The 23,513-nt window shown below is 27.6% G+C and overlaps 2 protein-coding genes across 4 annotated transcripts in view; one reads left to right on the forward strand and one right to left on the reverse strand.

Moving 5' to 3' along the window:
- Positions 1 to 318: 318 nt before the first annotated feature.
- On the forward strand, positions 319 to 23,040 carry LOC111039841. Of its 2 annotated transcripts, XM_022323488.1 has the most exons (10): positions 319 to 501; positions 607 to 812; positions 1,400 to 1,588; positions 2,001 to 2,200; positions 2,268 to 2,464; positions 2,549 to 2,629; positions 2,712 to 2,804; positions 4,037 to 4,256; positions 4,333 to 4,546; positions 22,934 to 23,040. In XM_022323488.1, the coding sequence occupies exons 1-10, from the start codon at positions 414 to 416 to the stop codon at positions 22,943 to 22,945; spliced, it is 1,500 nt and encodes a 499-aa protein (XP_022179180.1). In that variant the 5' UTR covers positions 319 to 413; the 3' UTR covers positions 22,946 to 23,040. The 2 variants fall into 2 exon arrangements, with proteins under 2 accessions (XP_022179180.1, XP_022179179.1); XM_022323487.1 differs by lacking the exon at positions 22,934 to 23,040 and having other exon boundaries at positions 4,333 to 4,942.
- LOC111039840 overlaps positions 7,283 to 23,513 on the reverse strand; it is a 47,799-nt gene continuing 31,568 nt past the window's right edge. For both annotated transcript variants that reach the window (XM_022323485.1, XM_022323486.1), the window contains 8 exons: positions 22,942 to 23,215; positions 17,362 to 17,595; positions 13,546 to 13,656; positions 11,235 to 11,368; positions 10,013 to 10,163; positions 9,577 to 9,947; positions 9,259 to 9,495; positions 7,283 to 9,171 (listed from right to left, as the gene is read on the reverse strand). In XM_022323485.1, the coding sequence (XP_022179177.1) occupies positions 7,711 to 9,171; positions 9,259 to 9,495; positions 9,577 to 9,947; positions 10,013 to 10,163; positions 11,235 to 11,368; positions 13,546 to 13,656; positions 17,362 to 17,595; positions 22,942 to 23,062 (2,820 nt within the window). In that variant the 5' untranslated portion in view covers positions 23,063 to 23,215 and the 3' untranslated portion in view covers positions 7,283 to 7,710. The remainder of the gene's footprint in view (positions 9,172 to 9,258; positions 9,496 to 9,576; positions 9,948 to 10,012; positions 10,164 to 11,234; positions 11,369 to 13,545; positions 13,657 to 17,361; positions 17,596 to 22,941; positions 23,216 to 23,513) is intronic.

Raw genomic sequence — 23,513 nt, forward strand, 5'->3', positions numbered from 1 at the left:
ATAAATAGTAAATAAAAAATAGTTATTTTAGTTAGTGGTTAGTGTTGTACAATGTTATTATTACAAAATAACAAATATTGATGTGTTCCCTGTTCAATAAATAATGGTAAATAGTCTATATTATATTTGTTATGATTTATTTAATTCTTTCTTTTAATATGACCGGTTTGGGTAATTAATATTGACTATTTTTACAGTATTTACTTTAGAAAAGTATATATCTTAATCAATTAACCAAATGTGTATCTATCTATAGTTAAAATTGGTTATTTTTTTTTTGTATACTAATCTAATTTTTTTATTATTTTTTAGATTTATCATTATTTAACTACAAATATTGAATAATTGATATAAATACAAATCCCAATATATAAATCATTTCTTATCATTTAAGTTTTAATATTACTTAATACATGATTTGTTCTTTCACAATGAGTCAAATGTTAAATATACCAGAATCATATAAAGATATCACAACTGCTGCTATAAAAGGAATAATAGGTAGGATAATATGTTATATATAATGACATTGTGTATGTTGATTAAACTCTTAAGTAGTTAGTCCACGTTTTAATAATCATTATTATTGTACATTTTTATTTTCAGGGTGTGATAATGACACAGTGATCTGCACAACTGACAAAAAGCTTATGACTTTTTTCAAAGGATGTCTGATGAAAAATTGTAATGTAGAGATTGAAGTTAAACATTTAGAACCATTTCTTGTATATAATGAGCCTAAAATTGAAGTTTATTATATTTTACATGGAGATGATAAAGTTGTAATAGTCAAAGACGAAACAAGTCTTAAGGTATAATAAGTTAAAATTCTTATCATTATTAAAAAGATGTATAATTTTGATGGAGTGGATTCTAGTTGATTCTTAATGATTATGTTGGTACAAGAATTTAACTTTAATGATGGGTCGCATGAGAAATGTATTAATTTAACGGTTCAATAAAATTTAATGGACCAATCATGGGCCACTAAATCATATTTAAGGGACCACTGGTTCTCCATTGATTTATTAAACGTTTAGTAATTGTTCTTGCAACTAGGTAAAGTGATTGATTCTATTAAACAAAACCATTGTCAATATATTATAATTTTGATTGGATTTTACTAAAGTAGTTCTATTAACTATACTCAATGGTATAATCATCAATGTTTCATGGGTGACAAAACTTATTTTTCCTTATAGGCATCTCATTTATTATTTTTATTTTTAGAAAAATATTGTATGTTAATGCTATTTCACCATTGTCAACTAATACAATTAACTGAGATACATAAACCACCGACAAATTTACCCTAGTATACTAACTTATATTTGTATTATCTATTTTATTTATATTTTGTTACTAAAATACATTTTATTTTTAACTTTATTATCATTAGATTATTACAACATACTTCAATGTTCATGAAATGGTTGTCCATGATCATAATAATTCAGGAATTCCTCAACTTTATTTGAGAACTGACAAAGGTTTTGAATTAATTGATATTTTTGGAAATAAGGAACAACTTTATAGTATACCTCAAGAAACTTCTGTTGTATATACATTTTGTGTAAACAAATTACAAGTAATGTATTATATTTGAAACTATTTATTATATTATATTATTAATGTTCAATTAAAAGTTACTCATCAAAATGTACATAGTTTTTTCGGTTAAAAACAAAAATTATTTAGAACTTCATAGCTTATGCAACTTTATTCTTCATTAATTCTTTCATAAATTTCTGTAATTTTACTCTACAATCATTCAAAAATCATAAATTAATGATTTTATGTGATTGCATTTTAACTATATTGCAAGTGGGTTGGAGAGAGAAAATACATATTCCATTGATTTCCTCTTATTGAATTAAGTTATAAATATAAGAAATTTAAACACCCGTTAGGATCCATTTGAATATATTAGTATACTGCATAGTTATTTATCATGATATAATTGTTTGTTATAATCGGTCATATGGTTTTTTATTTTATAGCATTTAAAAACATTATACGACACCGAGAGAAATAAAATATCACAAAAAACTACATCTTTTATCAGTGCTGTAATGCAAGTATCTAATGATGATACTTCTGATGTTAAATTGTTATCAAATGTTATAAGCAAAAATTCTTGGCTAAAATTATCTAATGAAAATCTTGTGTATGGATTTACTCTTCAAAACACTTCAAAATTGTAAAGCATAATTATAATTTATTAATTTTACATATTAAAATAATTTAAACTGTTTCTGTTTACTTAGCCCGGTATCAAATTTTAATCTAATACTTTTAGAAAACAATGAACAAATTTGGTCCGAATTTCGATATGAATGTTGGGCAGTTGTAAATAATAAAAGTGGCTTTAACTTTTATAGTGGTAATGCAAGTACTAGCATTTCAAATTGTATTGAAAAAAGTGTCTTGAGTTTGAATTCTGAAAGTTCAATCATAATTACTAGTAAATAATCATACTGTTTAAATATTATAATTAATGAATATGATTTGATTCTAGTTTAATATTATTTAAAAATCTCTTTTATAGTTGTCATTAATAATTGGAACACTAAATCACTTCCATATTTTGTTAATAGCATAGTGTACATTAATAACAAAAATGATGATAGTAAGTTGTAAGTTAGGGTACCTTGAATTATAAATTAACAAGATGGTATAATGTACTTATTATTTTTTTATTTGTATTCTAGGGATACAATACCTTAATCCTGATAAAATTATGGTTACTGCAGATTTATTCTTGAATAAAGAATTTGATACATTTGTTAAAAATGGTATTTTTGGTAAGTTTACTAGTGTTTAAATGATTGAAAGATATCTTTAGATACTAAAGTTAATTTCACATAATATTTTAATTTTGTCTGGTTAAAAGTAATGTAACAGTACATGTAAATAAAGCACACTATTACTTTTGTACTAGGTATTATTTTCACATGTATAATAATATGAAGCGTTTTTAAAATATTTTATTAAACTTGTAACATACTATACTATTAGGGTTACTCAAAAATTATTAATTTTGTTTAAAATATTAACGATAATTTGTATTCTCAATGGCATTGTGCTTCGTTGTTATAACATACTATAAAATGTATAACTTAATATCTTATTATCTATAAATAATTTAATAATTATTTTTTTTGTTTAAATTACTCACAAGATTTAAAAACTAATGTTTTTGTATTCATAAAAAATTAGGTTTATACAGGCGGGGCAATGAGTTCTGACGAACTTTAATCGTAGTGTATTAGTCAAGTATTATAAACAAAGTAATGAAATATATTGTATTTTATTCAACATAAAGATTATAATTTAATTTGTTATCAACAAAAATCTTTACTTTTAAAAATTACATTACTTGAATGGTCATTTTGTAAACGGTCAGCTATCCGTTTTTTCAAAGGTACTGTCTATAACTCTTTGTAGGATATGCAGATCGATGGCTGTAATATCCTGTCTAATGTTTTCTTTTAACTCTAATAGTGTATGCGGATTATTAGTGAATACTTTAGATTTCAAAATATAACCCCACAAAAAGAAATCAGGAGAATGTGGAGGCCAGGTAATATCTCCATTACCCTCAATAAATGTCGTAGCGGCAAAAACGTGCTGATTGACAGGCCACCTGTCCATGATGACTGGATACAGTAAAACTAGACATCATGAACTTTAATTTGGCGGTAAACTAGTTTATCTTATATACTTTAGTACCTCACCACAGTTCTCTATAAATCGTCAGAACCCACTGCCCCACCCTGTATGATTTATGTTTGTAGTTTTTTTCATATAATATAAATGATACCATAAGTATCAATGTCTTGTTACTAAAATAGCAAGTACTGATTTAAGTACTACCTTAAATTGTGGTCATAAGTAATAATTTTTAAGAAGAATCAAAATTATTTCTTTTTATTTTATTAATTTAAGCTCTACAGAGTTTTTTTAAAATTTATATTGATTCATTTATTTAAAACTTGCTTTTTCAATTAACATTGTTGTATTTATTTTGTTGTAGTTGAAGATTTAGTGACTTTACGTTGCACCAAATTAGTCTCATGTTATCAAATTAAGAGTTCCGTGTGTCTCAAAGATATAAAAAATATCATTATGAACAATTTTAAGTTTGATGTAAAACATGAATGGTTTGTTCACAGTTCTTTATCGTGGTTAAGAACAGTTGTATGCTATTTGGATCCAGTATCGCCATTAGAGTTTATTCTTAAAGTGTATTCAGAGTATGTTTCCTATTTCTTTATATACTAATTTATACAAAATAAAATATATCTAATTTTAATTTAACGGATTTTGCAGCTCATTGGGGTACACAAAAATATTTATTCAATTACTGACTACAATGTTATCCGAGCACACTATAATTAATCATCTAGATACTAAAGTACCAACATATTATAATATTGATACAGTTATGATAGATCTAAAGGAACTTCGAAATATTTTTAAAAGATATTTGAATAAACAAATAATAATACCAAGAGATCAATGGAATATCACTCGTTGTAAATTGGTAAGTTCTATGTAAACTTGCACTTTATTGCACTAAAAACTGATGTTGATTGCTTATTACATAACAAATATATTTAATATTTTGTTAATGTTGAACGTAGGTATATAAGTTATAAATATATTATTTGCCATTGCATTCTTTCTACACATTTCTTAACATAACTATGTACAGAACAACCTGTCAAGCAGATTCCACAAATGTTTTGTTTTCTGTTTATTGTGATATAATTTTTTTTTGTCACTTAAATTCTGCAAATAATAGAATATTTCAATAGTTTATCAACAAATATATAATGTATAGGAGAAAGATCAACTCAATTTATTCACAACATTAATAATTAAACACAACATAAACATGATAATATCTAACAATAAAACTTAACAATAAAAATATTTATACATTAACTTTTTCATTATTTACATTATATTAAATAATTCATAATTAATGTTCAATTTAACTTAACTAAATGTATTTACTTAAATTAATTGTTTTTTCAATAGGTAATAGGTATAGTAATAATTAATAAAATATTACTACAAAAAGTACAATAATTAAATGTAATAATTTTGCATTGTTTCTTAATTATACAGTATACTTAATACATTTAAAACTAATTTTTACAGGAAATGATATGTATTATAATTGTATTAATGTATTACATTGCCAATGAAATACAAGATTTAAGTATAATAATTTTATAAGGTTGCTTGATTTCTTAAATATAAAAGTATCAAGTCACATGTAAAATGTAAATACTGTAATTAAAATTATAATTTAAATAAATCATACTATAAAAGTTTATATTCCACTTTTATTCCATTTTACATTTTTATTTGTAGATAAAAATAAAAATGTATTTCTGGATTAAATAAATAATTTATAAATAGAACCTACAACTATATGTCAGTCATTTTTCTTAACAGCTCTAATAATATATTAATTGGACTGAAAGATACCAATAAAAGTATCTACAAATAATTACTATATTTGATGATTTGTTTTAACCCAAAGTTATAAAGTGATTACATGACTCAATTATGACAAGTAAGACATAAAATAATTGAAGCAATTGGATATTATTTTTATAATAAAATCAAGAAATAAATAATAAGTTAAGTTTTTTTAAGTGGCTTTTAAATTTAAACATACAGCATAATTTATATGTATAGCTATCATTATTAAGTGACAAAGTTATGAAAAATATATCAGTCCATTAATATAAAAAAAATATCTTAATATCATTAGTAGTCAGCGTCATATTATTCTCATTTTAGATAATAGAATAATATTTTGATTTATAAAACAGTTGTTTTAGTATGTTTCTAAATAAATAATAAAATAAAAATATACAATTTTACTGTAGGTAGATTAACCATCAACTTATATATTATTACTAGAGACTGGAATTATATTTATACTGAGAGTGTGCACAACTTTGAGGGTTCAAAATGTGGGCGTTTCAAATCAACCTGATTTTATCAACAAAACTTATTTTGCATATTGATGTGTATTTGAGACTTTTGAGAGGCATGTATTAATAATACTCCGTATTAGATAAAAAAAAGAATGTTTTAACTTTTTTTTTATTTTGGTCCATATTTTTAATGTGAGTACTGCATATTTTGATTTTTGTGTGCATATAGGAGCATATTTTGCTATTTTGATTATGCATATTTGCACCATTTTTGTACATATAACTCCGGTCTCTAGTTATCACCAAGTGTGGCGTATCAATAAAATTTAAAATTAATGGAAAAGAGAATGTAAATTGATAAATGCATTTCATAAAAAATTGCTACATTAAAAAATTTATCATTTTTTATTATTTGTATTGTTTCATCTTTTGAAATTTTTGGAATGACAATAATTTAAAGTTTTAATAAGCCTGACACTTTTATGAACATTCAAATATACAACCATGTAAACCTAGTAATTATAATAACAATTTAAATATGATTTGAGGGCACTATTTGTATTCTGTTTGACCTACGCACTAAATAGTAAATTTGCATTCAGCAGAAACAATCTTATGTTGTTGGCTCTAATATTAGAGTTAATTAACCTTTGATTTAATTTTTTTTTAAGAATTAACTATGATTAAACTTAAAGTTAGGAACATTATACCTATATATTTTAAGATATTTCAATTTTTTGTGTATGTATAATATTACTTTAAAAAAATGCTCAATGCTCATATAGCATAGAATATTTGAAATATCTTGAATGAAAAACATGAAACACAGATAATATTGTTGAATTATGTCAGATAAAAGGTCAAATCACTCTTAATATTAAATCTAACATAAGAATGGATCTGTTGAGTGTAAAATTAATATTTTGTGGTTTCACATGTGCCAAAGAGAGAAAACGAACAGTGCTCTAACATCCTATTAAACATAAATTGATATTGATTTATATGTAAAGCTTATAAATTATAATACTATATCTAAATAATTAAACCTTAATAATAGGTGATTAAAATAATCTATAATTGCACTCAATCCAGCCTCATATGAAAACATTTTTTCACATTTTTTATTTACAGTTTTTGGATACATAATATATTATATCATAATTATATATATAATATATTTGTTTCATTTTGAACACATTTTTATTTTTATGTTTAAAAAGATAAGGATATACAAATTTAAAGATGTGTGGTTCCTTCATTAAAATATATTGCTACTTAATTGTCTAAAAACCATAATATCTATTATTTTTGTAACTTTGGAATTTATTTAATTCGGTTGATGTATAAAAAATATTTTCAATGTTTAGTTTTGTTTAAAAGTCAATATTAATATTTGTTAAAGAAAATCTTAAGATTATCTCTGGAAAGTATTTTAATCAGCATCATATGATAACTATACATTCTTACTGTTTATATTAATATTAATAGTTACTATATTGATGTTAACAAAAAATGTTTCTGTCATAGGGTATATTTTCTAAAAGTTATTATTTTGTAATGAATGAAGATATGCCTAATTGATTTAAATGATACTGATTTTTGATCAATTACCTAACCTCTTATTTTTTATTATATAGAAATTGTTTTAAATGTTGTTCTATGAATATTTACAAATAAATCTAATTTTTGGTACTTATATTAACTAATTAAAAATAAATTGATAAAAACTATATCTTTGGATAAATAATGATTACCAATCACAGTAATTACGGTCTGTACGTGATTTAAAAAATTTGAAATCTGTGTCTATGCTTTCTGCCCCAGATTCATCTGTATCTAAACTAGTAGCCACCACTTTGTTGAGAGATTCGTTAGATTCAGTACTAAGATACCCGGAGTCTTCATATCTGTTATGATCAATTGGCGAACTTGATTGAACTTTGACTGCTTGTTTGTCAGAAGCACCAGCCATGATATTGTGGGTTCGCTGGTTGAATTGTGAGCTAGTGCAATTGAATTGCTTGACTCCGGGTTTGCTAGTGCTTCTGACACAGACGTTTTTTGGAGGCTTTTGTACAGACAAGGGCGATGGACATCTTTGCCTTCGACAGTGTTTTGGATCTGGTTTTAAGTATTGGGCCTCAAGTTGGCTCATATTCCTTCTCTTTTGCACATCAGCCATGACATTCTTGGCTTCGTATATCTCTAATAAACTACCAAATCCATTATTATTTATGCTTTTAGAACTATTGAATTGCTCTAATGAGTCTGAAGAGTACACTGCTTTCAAGTTTGGTTTTATTTTTGTACAGTTTCTATCTAATGTATCTGGTTCAAAACTGTCGGAATCTTCTGCTGGATGATTATCGGGACAGTCTTCAACTTCAATAGTTATTTGACCTGGACTCTTCTTTTTAATTTTTTTGTCCAGTGAATTATTAGGTGACATACTAGTATTAAAGTTATCATTTACATATACTTCGCTAACTAAACTATAACGTTCAGATGACCTATTGAGTATATCGGGTAAGATTTCCTTTTTAGGTTTTTCTCGTATACAGTCTGGACCAGATATATGTTCATAATAGCTTTCTCTTTTTGTGATAGTATCATAAGTGTATGTGGTTCTAATGGTAAGTTCTTCATCCATTGGTAAAGCAGAATTACTTAATACTGGACTTAGGTCTGGTCTAACGAATCCGTACTCTGATGGTGTATGATATCCACATTTTTGCCTGTGATTCATCGATCTTTCCAAACTATCGCACTCAATGTTAGTACCCTCTTCTTCATCATCGTCATCGTCGTTGTCTTCTTCTTCTACTATTACTTCTTCTTCTTCTTCTTCTTTGTTTTCTTCTATATTATTAGTTTTTGATTTTAATTCGTTTTCCTTAAGTTGCAAGTCGATTCCATCCTTAACACCATCTTTTGCTTTTATCTCAACGGGAATACAAGGAGCTTGATTTTTCTTGGGCTTGGTAACTTCTATAGGTACATTCATCAACCATTTTTGTATTGTAGCTGATTTAATTTTAAATTGAGTCTTGCATTTATTGCAAGAACTTAATGGTTCATTTGTGTCTTCATTTGCATCTTCAAGAATCGCAATAAGATTTGGTGTGAATTTTTTCATCACTATTTTTCTTTTTGCTTCGTGTATCACTTCACGAATTTTTTCTAAAAATTCTAACGCTGCTGGTGGAGGAGCCTAAAAATAATTATTTATTTCTGAAATTATTGAACTATTTTTATTTTTTATACTTATTTAATTAATTTAAATGAATCGTTTTTTTACCATTAATAATTCAAGTTCAAAATAGTCTGGATTGAAGTAAAGTTTTTTTCTTGGGTTAGCACACACTATTGATCTGATATTATCTGGTCGATCTTCTTTGTTATCCAATGTTTCTACTATTGAAATATCCTCTTCTGGATGTTTTTCTATGGAATTTGAATCTGAATAGTACATTGAATGGCCAATACACGAGTTAAACGACTGAATAGGGTGTACAATAGCCGTTGTTAAATTTCTCTGTAATAAATACATACATTAGTTCTATTAGTAATTAATTTAGTAGGGTTATTTTTTATTTCAATTACTTTAGGTACTTACATTAATATTATTATTTTCCATCATATCCATAGAAGGTTCTCCTTGTGTACTTATACTATAATTTCTGTCTTCGTCTGACTCAAAAGCCTCGTTATCATTGTAACTATGTTGTAGCAGAGGGTTGTTTTTTACTATGCCCTCTTCAGTTATACCATTTGACATTAATGGATTTTTAAACGCTTCTATATCTCCATTTTGTCTCTTAGGTCTCCCTTTACGGACATGCAAGTACAACAAAATAGATGCTACGTACATTAATCCTAATAGAATAGAACAAATTGCCACAGCTATTAGTTCACTTATTGTTAATCCTGAACTAGAAGCATTATCTGATGATCGAATGTCAGTTGAAAATAAAACTTCTTTTACACCTGTATCAGATTATGTAATTTATTAAAAATCATTGTTACAAAATTTTTATTATTTTTTTAATTACTTGGAGTTCCTGCTATTCTAAATGAAAGGCAAGGTGTTGTGGCTTGATGAAAACTGTTGTCATAGTCTTGTGATAATGTTTCTTTACAAATCATTTCGATCAATACTAGTCTCCCTTCAATGTTAGTCCTTGATTGTAAATCACCTAACCACTAAAAAATATATTCAATACATAAATAACTGCAATAGGCTTTTCACAAGTATTGAAATAATATGTATACTAACTATCAATTTCTGATTATTATTTTATTTTACACCAAGAATATTTGAGATTTTATATAATTTACCAATTAAGGTTATAACGTACAACTGTTTTAAAGTAATTTATGTTTGTATTTAAACACTCAGTACTCTCGATATATTTTTTATTTATACTGCATTAGTTGTATATAAAGATACAAAAATAGGAAAGAATATAAAACAGTTTAATAATAATATTGTTCGTAAAAATATTTGTATAATTTTCTCATTAACACCACGGGATACAGTTGAAGTAATTTGTTTGTTAAATGTCATTTAATAAATATTATTGTTACGACTTACAAGTACCCATGTTATTCAAATAATTTTTAACGTCGAAACTTCAGTAATTTAAATTTTAAAAGATCTAATAATAAATTATAAAATATCATTGTACAATATATTTTTTTTAAAACAAGAAATTATTTGCTATTTAAGCAAGTTTAAACCATTGATCAAATGGTCGTACACTCGTCCATATAATTTATTATTTATTTATTTATTATTCATTATTTATTGTTGGTTTCCTACCAATTAATAAAAGAAGAAAATCCGGTATATATGCTATAGGAACTAGATTTTATCTATTTACATAATAATCGTGTATCGTTGTTCGACGTTCTAAATCCGTATTGTCGTAACTTAAAATAATTATTTGTTTTAAACATCTTGTTCAAAGTTTTGGTGTCTTTAAATAAAGCAGTTTATCTTAGGTATCCTAATGATTATTTGGTGTATGTGTGTAATATATATATATTTATATTACGTTGTTATATATTTATAGTTCCTATATTTAGAAACACTATTTAATTGTCAGAACTATGTTGAACTGTATAGACATATAGTTTATCCCATTTGAATTATTAAAAAAAGGTATCGGTAAATAAAAAAAAATTGTTATTTATCTTTATTTATATGTTTTAACTTTTAAATGTATAAGACCAGAGCTTATCGATAACAGAAATAAATACTAATGAACTTACCAATAACATTATGTGTCCATTTTCGCGGTGTATTTGGAAAGGGATTTCGAAGTCCGATTGGTTTTTAAAATTTAACCAACCTCCTCTAGTTAAATATTTTGCCTTTGAAATAGCACAAATAGGATATTGCATACCTGTAAAACAATACCATGTAATTATATTATGATTAAATACATTTTTCTAATAATATTCTGCTTTTTTTTAATCATCTCTTATTAGGTACTTTAATTATTCTTATGTTATACCGTATTAGCGTATAGATGCCTTATTTGTTTTTGAAAAAAAGATGGTTTAGGATGAAAACAGTAAATTGATTACTTAATTATTCGTATTGTATAAATTTCAACCTGGAGTTAGACTTTCATTCAAATTTATTTTAGTGTCTAAATCTTTAAAAAAATGTCGAAGAATAGTTTAATGAGAATTAAAATAATTTATTATTATTACATTATACATTGTGTAGTGGCTCGGAAAGCCGAAATGGCAAAGTAGTTCATCTATATTTTATCAAGTAAAAAACACAGCTATAATGACACAAAAGTGATGATTTATGAGTAAGATAAACGACATATTGGCACCTGTGACCTTTTCCACACTGGCAATTTGATTAGTAAATAATTGTTGCTCCCAGCTAAATACATGAATATTTCAACTTATAAGTTGTTTTATTTTCAACGATGGTAAAACTAGTACCTACTCGTGAGCCACAAATTACAATTGGTTTTAATTGGTAATAATCTATTTACAACTAAAATAATACAAAATATCTATCTTTGGATTTGTATTCGTTGTAAATACTAAATAACCGTGGACAGTTATATTTAAGTATGGTAGGTATTAAGTTAAATAGATGCCACGAGGCTTTGTAAATTAACGAGTAGGTTTCACGCGCAGAAATCAACTCGGTAATTTGAATCTGGCTAAATAAGTTCAGTTGTAACGCTTTTAAAGTAAATATTTATATCTACAGCAAATAAGACGTACCTATATTATATCCTAGGTACATATTATAAACCCTCAGGACTGACACGTGCATTCCATACGCATAAAAACCGTGTAATATCAAAAAACTTCTAAATTATCATGATTATGTTTTTCACTCTAATAATATATTATATTTATATAAATTTACTATTTGTATTCCCCTTTTCAATCAAACATTATATTATTACACAATTTGAAACTGGTTTCCATAAGGAATTTTATTATTGTTCCATTCGTATCTCGGGTTCGTCCCGTACTGTAAAAAATTACTTTTAGAAACAATAGTGAGCAAAATGTCTTCATTAGGTACATATTGGATAGCCAGATAGGTAAGATAATATATGCGCTCATATATATAGAAATATTACATAGGGACTTACAGCAGAACATACATATTACCTTAATAATTCAACTTCAATGTTTGTTTAAGAATTTAAAAATAATATAATATACTATACCAGATACCTACATGGCTACATATATGGTGCCAGGATACTCTGATTCTTAAACACCTCATTTTTTTACACATCGAATATTAAAAATATATTCCTACCTTCATTATATTCTATATTTCTATAAACTCAAAACCCTAAAGTAATAAAGTATATAATTTGCTCTGTTTCAAAAGTTGCATAGAGTCAGTATTAACAATTTACTTTTAACAGCTCACGTTGAGCTTCGTTAGTTTTAATATTAGTGTGAATTGGCCTAATATGAAACCTAATAGTTTAACAACATTTTCTGTGGTTTGTTGAAAACATAGTTTCAATATTTAAATTTTGAAGTGAGTTATGAGTTCAGTGTGAAATATTAAAATATCAAAAAATCACAGAAAAATGTATTATGTTACCTTAGGTTTGAAAATATAGACCGCCTATTCGCTTTAATAACAAAACTAATGATGCCAAATTGCCAAACGTGAACTGCAATCATTTTTTACGCTCTTATAGGTAGACAAGGACAGCAAATGCTACATCTTCCTAATATTAATTACTTCATTTTAGTGACTATTTAGTGTATCTGTTTACTATTGACTGCACATTCAAATATTAACCAACTACCCAACAAAAAATGTTTATTATCTATTTCTGACCAAAAATATCAGCTGAAATAGTATTATGCAATTATACTGAGTATATATTTGTAAATATATTTAATTTTATATTCCTAATATAAATATGGTAGGTTAAGATAGTTTGATTTGTATTTAATGTATTTATAGGGAATTTGTTATAAAACAAAACAAGTAAAACTTGTATTTTCATGCTTTTCTGCGTCCATTTTGAAACGACAGTTAATATAATATTATCCAAAATGAAATACGTACCAGTAATTTTAATTTCAGCACTAGGATACACGATTTGTCCTTGTAGTGGTAGAAATACGTAAGGTATCTTTTGTACCGTTGTGCCAGACACGAATGAAGCTAACGAACATTCTGTGAACAGTTAAACAATAAAAATTACATTTAAAACAAAGATCTTTAAGGCATTTTTAGTGTGTTATTAATAAACGCGGTTGTTATTTACGAACCCTATGAACTGTCAACTAGAATTTGCTTTAACATAAGATACATATAATTTACTATTTTATCGTCTGGTAATGACGGAATACAAGTTGTGCGTATAATAATTTAATAATATTAATATATATTCGAATAATAACGAGTAATTTTTTTCAATAAATTTCAACTATTATTGCCCATTGGTAATTTAATTGCAATTTTGAGATGCAGAAAATTTGTATTTTAATAGAATCTAGAAAAGTTATGATGTGTTCCTGTAGTTTCCTATATAGTTTAGGTCGATGTTAAAATAATTCTGATTAACGGTTCATCAGCCTTCGGATAGGTACCTATATGATAATAAACAAGCCAATAAAATAGGCAGGATTACAGGCAATGCATAAATGTATTTTTACGACTCAAATTAAATGTAAATTCTACAGTTAGTCGTTCACAATCGGCGGCTTTATATAGACGTCCCTATATTATAATTTATATATTACGTCGTTTATAAACATTTTTCTCTACATTATTTCTTCGAAGTAGTAAGAAAACAAAAATGAATAGCTTTATAATTAAATAAGACGTTTAAGTCAACATGCATGTCTTCCAAAGTCTCTGTCGTGCGCGTCGGCTGATAGTGACATATTTTCTACTTTATCGAAAACACTTAATAGTATTATTAATGATTGTCAGCTTAATCAATGCTGTCAAAATTTATAATACAAGAATGTGGTGGAGAATCTAGGGACTGAAAGGGTATCGGTTTTGTCCGTATGTAGTCTGTTGTTTAATAATTTGTTCTAAAAACATTATTTTTATGTGATTGGCTTTGAAGTATATGACCGAAATAATGTTTGCAGACCAACTATAATATTATGTGTTATATACCTGGTGATTCTGTTATCATGAACCACTCATTATTTTAAAAAGTATTAATGTTTTTAAAAAACATTTTATACATGGCCTCTAGTCTTTGAAAAACAACATTAAAAATAAATATAATATAGGTTTATATAATATATAAGTATATGAATATAGATATTTTTTATCATCATCATTTTTTTAAATTCTTTACTTTTTTGAATGACAAAATACAGTTTTGATTTTATATTTCAAAGCAGAATATTTTAGTAAATATTTCGATACATTTAAATGGAATTTAAGTGTTTAAAGTTGAAATGAGTGAAGTTGTAGACTAACATTTTGTGGTTAATAGCGCTTACCGCTCATACACATTTTAAATACTTATAAATTATAACTCATCAACTTTCTCGTTTTAAATTCGATTTTTATGTATCGAGATGCTCAGAAAAATATTCTGCTTTCGAAGACGACGAAATTAAAACTTAATATATTGTCATTCAAAAAAGTAAATAGTTTTTTAAAATAAAAGTTGTTTTGTAACGAGTACCGACTTGAAATCATGTAAAAAAATATTTTCAAAAACATTAATACTTTTGAAACAGTGATTGTCTTGAGTTAAAGGAATCATCCGGTAGGTACCTATATACCTATATACCTATTTGGATATTTATATATATTATGCATAGTACCTATAATATATTATTATAGATAATAAAGTAATATAGTATATTAATATGTTATATTACATTATTATGTGTTCATTATACGAGCTTAACCAATTGTTTTTTATACTATAGTTGAAATTGTGTTTTTTTAAAACAATTTTTAAGAAGAAAACCTTGATGACGTGACCATTGACTTGATTTACACGTAGGTACATAAATAATTTAAACTTAATAGGACCATTTAACATTTTTCATAAATAATAATAAAATTATGTTTATCGGGATCAATGCACTTGTTGAAGTATTTGAAGATTTGAAACTGCTGTGAGTTTTTCTGTCTGTAAATGTCTTAAAGGTCATGGTTTACTTCTCTTTGGCACGGTAACGATGATCACATCTCAGATAATAGCATGTTACCGATTTTCTTTCATACAACGATTCTGTAGCTTTTGGGTTATAAAACAATATTTTAGGGCTGTAATAAATCTATGTTTTATTAAAATAGTGAAATGAAAACTAATGGATACTAAACTACACACGTGGTCCGGCTTTCGTTTTCGAAAATTATTGAATAACGTGAGCTAAAAATAATCTAATTAAATGAAAAAATCTCAAGCTGTATAATAATAATATAGGTTATTATTTATGATAACGAAAATGTATTCATGTGTCCAACATGACAAGCAAACAATTGAAAATATAATTTAAAAAACTCACAAAATAAATCCAAACGAAATATCGCTCTGACTATTTACTGGGAAAATATTCAAATAAATTCAAGAAAATTTACAAATGAGGACTTATTGTTTGGAATGCGTGACGGAGTTTATTATATACACCGTATAATTGTTAGTAATGTACATTTGAATTATGGGTCAATATATAGCGCCAACTTATTTGGTTACGGTTTCAGTTTTTATATTATGCTAAATGTTTATCACGAATTTCGTTTTTAATTCGAATTGAATTTTTTACTTATACCTACTTATAAATTACAGTCAAAATTATTTTTAAAACTATGACATTTGCGTTTGTTGTTAAATTTTTCGTAGACAAAATAACATTAGGTTTTAAAAAGAGAACAGGGGTTAAGTCACCACCAATGTCAAACATTAAATGAAAAATCTGTTTAAATAATATCACAAGCCTTACCAATGATTATCGGAAAGCATTGCATTCGTGGTTTGAATGTGTGCATGGTATACAACTATAAAAGCAATCATATGATATAACTCCCATATTATGATATTTATAACTCGGAATACACAACAAAAAAACAACAGTTTTTAAATTTTGATACCTATCTTACTATTCGTCATAGTTTCAATTATTTTTTTTAAATTATTGTAAAAATTATCAAAACCATGTAATTATCAAAAAATGATTCTTTATTAGGTTAGATACATAGATATTTTATTCTTAAATAACAAAATTGCGAGTGCAAATTAATAATTATTGATCCACGTTCGATTCATCGAATCCGTGTTACTAGGTTAGCGTTTTTATATTTTAAAATATTTACGTCTTCCGTACACATATTGTTTCTTGTCGGATACTTGGATTTCTCTATACGCATGTTGATATATAACACGGCCGATTGAATTTTTCACGGTTTATTTGCCCACTGCCAGATAAAATGTTATTTTATTTTTTTGCTATTATGTTTGTATACCTACAAAACTGTCGAAACTAATATTCCGTGGCAGTGTTCAATAAGGTTCATCGTCGCCCGTTACTATACAATAATTGTATTAGGTATTGTACGCGAGTAAAAGAAAATGTCGCACGTTTAGTATAGTATATAATATAATATACTACTGTAAATAACTATCTATATTTATAGTTAAGTCTTTGTTTACAGTTTCGTAGAGTAGATTTGGAAGAACTAGGGATTTGATACTAAAAATTTTGATATTCACTGTCGGTATTGAAGGAAAATAATTTTTTTGGTTAAGTAAAAAATCGTATGTTCACGATGCATTCCCACTATTACGTATAATCGTATTAAAAATGTGATTAGGTAAACCAAAAAAATTCATTTCATATAATACTTGCTAAAAAACGAAATCTGCAGGCTGCACGCTGCAGCGTCATAAAATGCACTCACCTTGCAGATCGTCAACACATATCCGTAAGTCGTCCCTGAACACGGGCATGGGTTGTATGCACTGACACCTGCAGTTTCCGCTGTTCAACGGTTCCGCGGACGTTCCGGTCGATTGTTTGTAGCCTCTACTTCCCACCGATGACGGGTAATCGCGTTCTGCGGCTACGATGCCGTCGACCAGCGACGCCGTACCGCTGCTCACTCCGACACAAGTTTCCATCGAACATTTCACGTCTGTGGAAAAGAATCGATTAGCAAATGTTCGTCAAATCGTCAATTTTTTTATTATTGAGGAAGTTGGGCAAGGAGAAACAGAAGTATGTGTGTGCAGGGATTATAATATATTTTGATTCGCGGGCGCATGCGTAGGTATGGAAAAACGTTTCGAAACTCATTCGATGAAAATAAAAACGAAAAATACCTTGTAAAAATAGTAATGGCTGAGTTGTAGATTTTTATATGTATTATAATATTATGGTGACCAATGACCACACAAAATATACGGACACAAAATGTCGAAGAAACAAATCATATTTGAAGTTGGCACGAAGATCGCCGTAAAATAAGAGTAAAATATAATAGGATAAACGCTAAAACGAATAAAAATAATTTTTATAAAATGTCAAAACATATATTTATCTCGTCTTGAATGTAATTCATCCGTATACAAATTATAATTTCAAAAATGTCCCTTTTATGAATTTATATAAATAAATATAATAATTGTAGCTATTATTATTTTTCTAATATTTTAACCGTGAATAATATTTTCAGTGAATTTTTCATTTCAAATATTATGTAAAATGTAGATAACTATCTAAATTGACAAATCATACCTGCAATGGCGGCATTGCTCTTTTTTAAATTATTCCCTTGCAAGTATTTATATGCACCACTATATAAGACCTAGAATCGCAACTGTGTACCGTTGTATAAAATGTAGACGGGACACGAGTTTGGCGAACACGAATGCGAATTATTGCTCGAATAACAGGCATATTGAGGTCTTAAAGAAATGGTAATTCAAATTGTTCGTTACAAACCCGTCAATTTATGCTAAGGCTTTAATCCCATCAAATTTGTATTAAGTTAATTTATGATTGCTGATAAAATATACCCGTTCTCTGTGTAGTTTATACCTAGGTACCTACACTACAAATAATAATAGTGGTTTTTATCGGCTATCGTTACATAATATTTTAGTTTAACAAATTAATCATAATGTCTGTATGACTTAAATTAAATTTATTCCGCGGTATGACCTTATACCGATTATAATTTTAAAGCTAACAGTGTATTAAATTACAATCTACTTTAGATTCCGGATAGTGTGAGATCGGTTTTATAAATAACTGATGACTGATGTGATATTTTTATATTTAGTCAAGTCAGGTGAATTATTTCTGTCCATAGTGTCAAAAAACATTACATTTCCATTGGTTAAAAATTAAATGAAGTAGGTTTTTTTTCATGATTTCTCAAAGTTTTAAATATTCAAAATGTCGGAACAAAAACACTGTACCTACTTTGCGTTTCGAGAACGCTTAATATTAATATTAATACTTATTTCCTCCCAGTTGCACATATCGAAAACACCCGTGGCCTGTACAGGCTTCTTACCAATGCAGGTGGTTGTATGATAAAGTTTTATTTTTTGTTTTACATTAATTTGCAATGAATGCCCGCTCTTTTATTTTTGTTTTTTTTTCTGTAATAAACATCACGTTTTTTCTATAATGTTATTAATACTGAAGAAATGTTCGTAAGCTAATTATTTGTATTAAACTATTAGACATGTATATACAAATAATACTAAAATTTGCCTTAACTCAGATTTTGAAAACTATTATTTATTCTCATCATGAATTTTGTCAGTTTTTGTACCTAAATGTACATTATAATATTTACTCGACTATAATAACTATTAACATATTCTACTCAATCAATGATGTCTGCCGTGAGTCTATTTTTGATTGTGAATTACTGTCATTCCTTATTGAGATTAATCAGTTTTAATAATTTACCGATACCGTCGCGTGCCACTTGCTATCCATATAATATTATGTTAATAACAATAATTATTAACTGCAGTTTCAGCCTTCAGGTATGTTGTAGAACTTGATGTTATTACTAATATGGGTTTGGATAATTTATTATGCCATCGGTAGAAAAAAAAAACAACATGACGGCACATCAAAGGAAACAATTTGTCAAATAATTGATTTGAAAAGAAATATCATCTATATAAATAATCGATAGCACTATTGCCTATTGTTAATAATTAATAAATATTTTTATCTTATCATTTTTATTGACTTAATATTTTCAATATTATTTATATGTGCTGTATTATTAAATAAAACTCTGAATTGGCTTTTTTGAAGTATTACCTTTTACTCTAGGGGCTTCATTTTAGTGATTGTTCATGTTTATATAATACACTACAAAATAATGTTTTTGGCTCAAGCAATTTTAGGTACTTACGTAATCGTAAGTCGCTTCGAATCACTCACGGAAAAAAGTATCGCAATATTATTGGAAAACTCGCATATGAAAATAATAAAAACTAATGTGATTTCAAGCCCACGAAAACGTTTACTGTTTAGTAAATAATATGACGATACTTTTAAATTAAATCGTTGCATTTTTTTTTTTATTAAAAACTACAATTACAAGCATTATGATGCAACTAAATATGGTATTTGTTCAAGTTGTTTAAGTGTTTATTATTAAATATTATCATATAATATATAGGTATTAGGTATATTAGGAATAATTAACTAATAATGATAATGTAGTAATGATAAATCATCTGTAGATATATTAATATGCTAATATACATACATTTAACACGCATACACTAATTTAATATCATCCAAAAAAAATGCCATTATCATGATTTATTGCAAGCTACCGCTGTGAAGCTGCAGATATGTTAGCTAGTCTTAGATAGCTGTATATATTTAAATAATTTCGCAAAAACGCATTAACATTATACATAGATACACGCGCCTAATGCACGAAGAGGTCACACTTTGGAGTACACCACAATAATAACATACCGACATTTAGATTTTTTTTTTTAATCGATTTGTCGGCACGTCGTTGTCGCCCGTGCACAACAAACTGTGGGATTTTCAACCGATTATTATTGTGTCAAGTTCGTGTGCCACGCGATGATCGCAACACGCCTCGATATTATTTTACGACCATATTTTTATAATATGTTGTATAAGCTGTTTTAAAACCGTTGGCGTTTGTATACACACATTCATTTCACCCATTTTTGAATTACGATTTACAACCCATTCCTCCGTTATATTATTATTATTATTATTATTATTATGGTTCAATTCTCGGCCAAGGTGGTACATTAATACCCGTATACACGCTGGCAAAGAGCCGATCCGCCGTCGCGGTCGACTACGTCATGAAGCAGTCCACATACCAAATTATATTATCCGTTTGTAAGCAATAAATAATATAAAACCACTTGTACGATGTACCTATTTGTCATTTTAATATCCAAAATTCCAAACTATTTTTCGCTCAGAGTTTTGGACAAAATTTATTTAAATTTCCTACAACAGTTAGAAAATAAGCTGAATAAAAGTGTTTAAATATTTGCTTCAATTGTCCTCATAAATTGGCTTGTGAAATTTATATTTGTTTTTAATTTAAGTTCACACTTAAAATTGGAATGAATATTGCCTATTTAGTATAGTAACATTTTATATCCTGCAAAGGTTATATAACCTTTTTTTCATATATGAAACAAAATACCCACGATTTTGGACTTAGAAATACTTTGAATTGCTAACCGATATTTTATCGATAGCTCTCCACTGTATTCGGTCCGGATTACATCACATACTATAGCAAATAGCAATTGTCATACTCCGACACTCGTAACTTTATATAGTTTATAATCATAGTTCAATATACACCTCAATTCCAAAACCTATAATATGATAATTTTATTATTTTAACCCATATAAGGCTTATCAAAGGAAATTGCTTGATCGTCATAATTAGGTTAGCTGCCATCACTGACCCTCGATAAAAAGAGTAACACTAAGGAATTAAAAAAAAAAATGTGAGGATTATTTGCGATCTAACGGATTTATTTTTATTATTTCAACTTTAGATGTAACAGACGTATATCATATAATATAGTAATTAAATGTTTTATCATTTATACTATACTTATACATTTTATTGCCCATAAAAAACTATATAGATATTATCGTATTCTGATGTACCTACTATATGAACTTATTCGTATAAAATACATTATTATATTATTGTGTGTGTCCCGGCACCGTTTCTTTCGTGCGGTATTTATATCTACTTATAATCTATAATGGTAAATGTTTATACTTGAACAGTGAACATCCCTCAGGAGTATATAATAACAACAAAAAACTTCTCACAAGAATTTATATTATTATTTTACTGCGTCGATTTTGTAAAAACGCGTTTACACACATCGGTCTCACAAAGTTACAGATATTACTGGAGTGAGATTTTTTATTTAAAACCTAACCGTACGACAGTACCGTTTTTTACGATATTCCTTGGCAATATTTTATTGCTCAGAATGCTGATATTCAGTTAAAAACAACAAAGACAGTTTTTACTATCTATCTCTAACGCTGTGTTTCATTTACGTAATAACTAAATAATATATGTGCTAAACAGGTAGCTTGTGCGAACGATAACGTGATATTCGTGATGTGACGACACTATACATATATGATATTATAGCATATTGCAAATTGCAATAAAACACATCGGTAGCGCAACCAGACATTTCTTGAGATAATATTCTGCACTTGTAGTGTATAATGTATATTATAATAATAGCGTTACAACATTTTCAATAAAATAAGTAATAATTTGCTACGAATTCATAAAATAAATGACTCAAGTGGGTCTACAACGGGAACCCTCCCCAATCTGTCAATCTTCAGTTGTATAAAGGTAAATTGCGATACGATATTTTTTATCATACCACCATCGCAGTCGATCCCATTCATAATCGCATAATCTATATACATTAATAAATAATAGGTATGAAAATAGAATGAACTGTACATTTTTATGAAAGCCGCCGCCGAGACTTTTCTCAGTTGTCGGCAGTTATGATTCGATTGTCAATTATTGTCATATGTAGTTATAATATTTACGAGTTTATAAAATACTATAAAATATACTATATTATATTGAAAAATTGCAATGTTGTAAAAATTTTAGAAAATATTCATGGTTAAATATTAAAACTAAATAGATCACTAGAAACTACACAAGTTTTAGTGTAGCTCACTATAATAGTTGTTTGGGACACCTGTTCTAGACCCGGATACCCTCCTTCCCTCAGTGGCGCCATCGTAAAAAAATATGTTGTTTTCAGTGTCTATACAACTATGTAACTCGCGTCCATCGATATTATCAACCCCCCTCCCATATCGTCAAAATCCGCTATAATAGAAATACGACTTTACTGCATGTGATTCGTAACCGATATTGTAGTGATTAATCTGTGAAAATAATCGTATTGTCTAATTCGCAGTCGATTACCTGACACGTCGAACACGTCTCCACGATGATGCCGGGTGATGGAAACGGTGCCGGAAACGGTGTCCCACAGGAGGGTGAGCAAGAGCAGCAACACCGGCGAGGGCTGTGAACGAGACGTCATAATAATATCAAAATTCGTGTCGTTGGCGACCGCGCACGCCGCTCTGCAGCACGAGACGGCGGCGACGACTACTTTTGCGGTCCGCTCTTCTTCAGCCGGCACCGCCGTCGCACTCGTCCTCCATCCGATCACCGACGCCCGCTGCTAATCTGTCTGTACATCGTCGTGAAACAGGCACAAAAAACAAAAACAATTATTATAATATATTGTATTCATGCCGTTTAATATTATCGAATTGTCTAATCGTGTTCGCGTGCTGTGATGTGTCTTTATAATAATATTGTGAGCGTTAGAAAAGATTTGAGTTTTATTCCATGTTACAATATCATTAATATCTACGAAAAATATATTCATCGGCTCCTTGAAAAATTTTAGTGGGTACATACTAATTAATAATATATCCCCACGACCCCATGAAGTGTGGAATATACTATAGTATATAGTTCATACA

The sequence above is a fragment of the Myzus persicae genome, unplaced genomic scaffold, assembly GCF_001856785.1.
Source record: "Myzus persicae strain clone G006 unplaced genomic scaffold, MPER_G0061.0, whole genome shotgun sequence".
Classification (NCBI taxonomy): Eukaryota; Metazoa; Arthropoda; class Insecta; order Hemiptera; family Aphididae; genus Myzus; species Myzus persicae.